Source organism: Phialemonium atrogriseum (assembly GCF_030411735.1).
Source record: "Phialemonium atrogriseum strain 8032-3 unplaced genomic scaffold QBC33scaffold_1, whole genome shotgun sequence".
Classification (NCBI taxonomy): domain Eukaryota; kingdom Fungi; phylum Ascomycota; class Sordariomycetes; order Cephalothecales; family Cephalothecaceae; genus Phialemonium; species Phialemonium atrogriseum.
The window spans coordinates 1,381,629-1,385,966 of record NW_026848138.1 but is presented as its reverse complement, the minus strand read 5'-3'; the positions used below and the strand labels follow the sequence as shown (position 1 = coordinate 1,385,966).

Sequence of the window (4,338 nt, the reverse complement as noted above, 5' to 3'; positions counted from 1 at the left end):
AGCGAGGAGGGAGGAGGAGCGGGGTGGTAGAGAGCTCCGAAAGGAGTATTCGGAAAGGGGGAGGTGGAGAGAGAGCCCGCGAAGGAGGAGGAAGGAGAGGTGGAAATCAAGACCAGGGTTGTTTCTAGTTGTTCCTGTCCACAGTCCTCTGGGGCTTGTAGTCGGGCAGTTCGTCGAACGAGCCTTGTTCTTCGTTGTACTTGTAAGCGTGGAAGTCGATACCATAGGGCTTGGGCTCTATAGCAAAGACCATGCCGAGTGGGACGTCGAGTTCGGCCGTATCCTCTCTTGTAAGGTCCATAAAGTATGCCATGAGAACTCTGCACACAGAGCGATGGCTGATGATGAGGACATGGTCGGTGATTCGCTCGATCTCACGCACCATGTCACGGAGACGACTAATGACTTGGAGATAGCCTTCTCCGCCGACCCCGGGATAGATGTACGAGAGCTTATCTCCAGATCGCTTGCCATACTCGTCGGGATATAATCTGGCAATCTCCTCATACGTCATGCCCTCGAAGATGCCCGCATTCAGCTCGTTGAGCATCTCCCAAGCCTTGACATCATAATCATCATCCGCGTCGAAGTATTCCGCTGTCTCGATGCTACGCTTGAGCATCGACGTCCAAACGCAGAAATTCTTCTCCTCGAGCTCCTTGTTGTGCTCGGGATATGGAGGCGTGTGGTCGCCCGGCTGTGGGGGGAATGACGACTGGGCAATTTTGTCATTCTGGCTGATCAGCCACTCCTTCCGCTTCTGCGTTATGAACCGGTAGAGGGCGAGTCCATAGTAGTGACCGCGCTCAGTCAGCTCGGAATTACCGCCGAGCTTCTGGAGCTGGTTATCCACGCTTTGTCCGTGTCTCGTGATCCAGATCTGTCTCGGCGACAGGTTGAAGGTCGTCAGGTAGGAGGCGATGCCATCACTCAGGAATCCCTTGAGCCTGTGATGGATGATTTTGCGTCCCACGTCGATCATCTGATTAGGCCTAAGCAAAGGGCCTGATTTTCCTTCACTGAGACAACATCTTACCTGTATATACTGCAAGTCATGCTCTTCCTCATACTTCCCAAGAGGCTCGTACGCGCTCTCGTAAGCTTCGACTCGCTGCTTGAAGTCCTCGAGAGACTTGACAGGGTCTTTGTCCTTATAATCAGGACCCGAGAGCTTCAAGCGTATGTTCGCCTCGAGGAGCTAGATACCAAGCACTGTTAGAGTGAGTCCGATCAAGGCGCGATTCAATGTTGAGCACATACGTCCTTATCATGGCAGATACTCTCAATGAACAAAATGCCGAGCTTAGGCTCCCGGTCTCTGATATGCTTGACAAGGAGATTACGCCGGTGAACGGTGCTATTTGTGGCATCCAGAATGCCAACGGAACCGTTCTGGTGAAGCAGGTAGTCGAGGAGCTCGTCCAGAGTATCCAGAGCCACTTGCTCTCTGAGTTTCGACGCCGATTCGTTATTTGGGTCGAAGAACTTGGCCGACTGATCAATCTTTTCGGGCGGCTCTGGAGTATTCAGGTTCAGGTCGGTGGGCTCCTCGACTTTGGGAGCACTAACGCCATTCAGGAGGATGGCCGCTGCTTGCATTGGGATGTCGGATTCTGCCGGTGCATCCGCGGGCGAACGGTGGACGGTGACGCCGGCGGCGATGCGCCTCCGATTCCCAACATTGAATATCCGGCTGTTGTGCTGCTGCCAGGAGAGATAGCGCTGGATTTTCTTGGTGATATACGACTTGCCCCGAGCGGGCAGGCCAACCATGATGATAACTAGCTTCGCGGCTACATCTCTTTCAGCGATTCGCCCATCGGGAGATACTCTCGATCGAGTCATGCCCGGAATATTCAAGGTTGTGGCATGTGGTCGAACGCGCGGAGTATGGCTGCCCGAGTTTTGCCTGACCGGGGGGCTATCAAAACCAGTTAGCAGGGCGGGCAAGGACGATAGAACGGGGTTGGTTTCCTGCTCACATTCGCGGCGACCCAGGTGCAGTTGACGGAATGCTTCTGGAATATGGAGAGTCGTAGGTTGGCCTATTTCGCAGGAGGGCGGCGGCTTCGGCACTGTCAAGCGACTTCAGGGCATGTGCGAGGGCAGCATGAGGCATGGCGGGGGGGGGAAGGAGCCCGTCCTGATGCCTGGCGGTGGCGGACGATTTCTCTCCATTGGCCTGGATGGGCGGTGACGAGGATTCTGATGCTGATGCTGATGCCGCAAGATGGCTATTCATTGCCAGCTTTGCGAGGTCGCTGGCCTGCGATTGCCACTGCTTGCGACCGAGGTCTTCTCCGAGGAGCGTGGAGTTAGCCGTGATGCTGAAAGGCGCGCGGCGCGCGAATCGAAGGATGTGACAACAAAAGATGGAAAAGATGGGAAGTAAGGGAGTTTGATGTCAAGAAAGAGGTCGAAATTAACCTTTGAATTCGCCTGACCTCGGGCTTGCAGCAACAAGAGTCATGTGGTGAGAGAGAGAGAGATGACAGGGTTCAGGCGGATGATGTTGGCGATCGCTTTCCAAGTTTCCCCCCGCTGATGGAAGATTTGGGGGCAGCCAATCAAAGCCACGCAATCAGACCCCTGCCCACAAGCTTACTTGGCAGCCGCAAGTGGGAATGGCAGGTGGAGCTGCAGGGCGGACAAGCAACAGACCGAGCGAGTCGACCCTAATGTGTCGTCGCCCAATAAAAAGGTGCTGATTCTGTCAAAACTTAGGAGTGAGGTTGTCGAAATATCGGGATTGCTCTGTGGAGAGTAAACAAGTAGATGGCTGCTTGTATCGAGGCTGCGTTGGGTCGGAGATCGGTTAGGAGGCTGAATAACTGTCTGTGTAGGTACCTAGTCGTCAGCTCTGGTGCTGGTGCAGGCGTAGGTGTAAAGTGGCTTGCTGGGATAATTCAGGCGAACGATAAATCCAACTTGGCTATGCGAAGGGGATTCTTATAGATTGAGCCATCGTTGAACAAGCTCGGAGGCAAGTTGTAAAAAGAGGCATTCGGGAATTATACAAACCTTTTTCAATGGCTTGAACCTTTCTCCGGTGATGCTAGTGAGTCACAATGCTCTCGATGGTTTGAACTTGGAAGGTGAGGGTTCCAGGTTGGATATATTTTTATTTTGCAAGGTTTAAGTTCCTGAATCCCTCTCTGTCGCAGCCGCTACTTATGCGTAGTTTAGGCTTTGCAGGACAGTTGGGGCGCCAGCCCATTTTGGGTGTGAGTGAGGTTGGATGGAGGGTCCGTCATGACATTACTTACGTGGTTTAAAGAGTCATAGAAATTCTGCCATATCTGGGCACTTCCCAGTTCCCGTCTAAGATGGAAGAGATTTACAAAGTACGTATTTTGACCGAGTTACCTCCTTGTGGATCCCGTCTCTTGTCCTGCATTCGGGGCTACAGTGGGTGTGGGTAGGACCTGAAATAAGACAAAGTAAAAGTAAGAAGATTGAAAACACAAAAAAGGGACAAACCTACCTACGGCATAAGGTGCGTACGAAGGTGAGGGTACCTCCCAACTCTCCGCCTCAATATTCGAGTTGCCCTCTAGGGCCGTGTATTTCTTTCCACGAAAGAAGCAGCTCCAACGGAGCGGCCCTTCTTCAGCTCCCTTCCATTCCCCACTCGGGCTGTCTCGTCTCCGTCATCGGATATCCGGCGCCGACGGGCCAGGCGGTGTCCCCGGCTGTCGGGCGGCCTGGTTTACGAAAAACCAGCATCTCCGCCTTCCGCCTTCCGCCCATTCAGCTCCTGCTCCAATATGTCGACCATTGGGTGCCCTTCGAGCAGCCACGGCCCGGCGTATGGGCCAGCAGAAGCTCTTACCTGTGAGTTAGGTTCAATCCGATATCGCGGAACCTGTACTTTTGAAAGTCGCCCCAAGCCCCGCCGAGGAGGCTGGACCCCCACATTGGATAGTCTGATGGAGTTACACTGCATGAACCAGCTCGCCAGCCTGTCATCATGGGGTGTGAATTGTCTGTGCGATCAGTCATTGGCTACTGGCGAGACAAGAGTGCGGTTAAAGTTAAACACACCTCCTGTAGGTACCTACCTCAATATACCGACCCACGTACCTACCTAGTTATGTGGCGTGTCGCCCACATGTTCCGGCACTCCGGCGTGGAGCTATACCTACCTAGGTAGTCGAAGGTTCCACGCTAGGTAGCCCATAGAAAAGAGCAAACCCGCTGGGCAACATCGGTCATCCTCCAACAGGTGGCCGTAGTGGTGTTGTAGTGGTGTTGTAGTGGTGTTGTAGTGGTGTTGTAGTGGTGTTGTAGTGGTGTTGTAGTGGTGTTGTAGTGGTGTTGTAGTGGTGTTGTAGTGGT

At 53.5% G+C, this 4,338-nt stretch overlaps 1 protein-coding gene across 1 annotated transcript; it reads right to left on the bottom strand.

The window, feature by feature from the left end:
* Window positions 1–2,508, bottom strand: QBC33DRAFT_16650 (histidine phosphatase superfamily). The gene is made up of 3 exons (XM_060422279.1): window positions 1,983–2,508; window positions 1,261–1,921; window positions 1–1,198 (listed from the first exon to the last, which is right to left on the bottom strand). The coding sequence occupies exons 1-3, from the start codon at window positions 2,240–2,242 to the stop codon at window positions 125–127; spliced, it is 1,995 nt and encodes a 664-aa protein (XP_060288780.1). The 5' UTR covers window positions 2,243–2,508; the 3' UTR covers window positions 1–124.
* Window positions 2,509–4,338: the final 1,830 nt, after the last annotated feature.

Excerpts from the sequence above, each read along its gene's own strand:
- QBC33DRAFT_16650 (XM_060422279.1), bottom strand. The coding sequence starts at position 2,242 with ATGAATAGCCATCTTGCGGCATCAGCATCAGCATCAGAATCCTCGTCA. Across the intron at positions 1,922-1,982 it reads GCACCTGGGTCGCCGCGAAT|CCCCCCGGTCAGGCAAAACT; the intron begins GTGAGCAGGAAA and ends TGGTTTTGATAG. Across the intron at positions 1,199-1,260 it reads GTATCTGCCATGATAAGGAC|CTCCTCGAGGCGAACATACG; the intron begins GTATGTGCTCAA and ends CTTGGTATCTAG.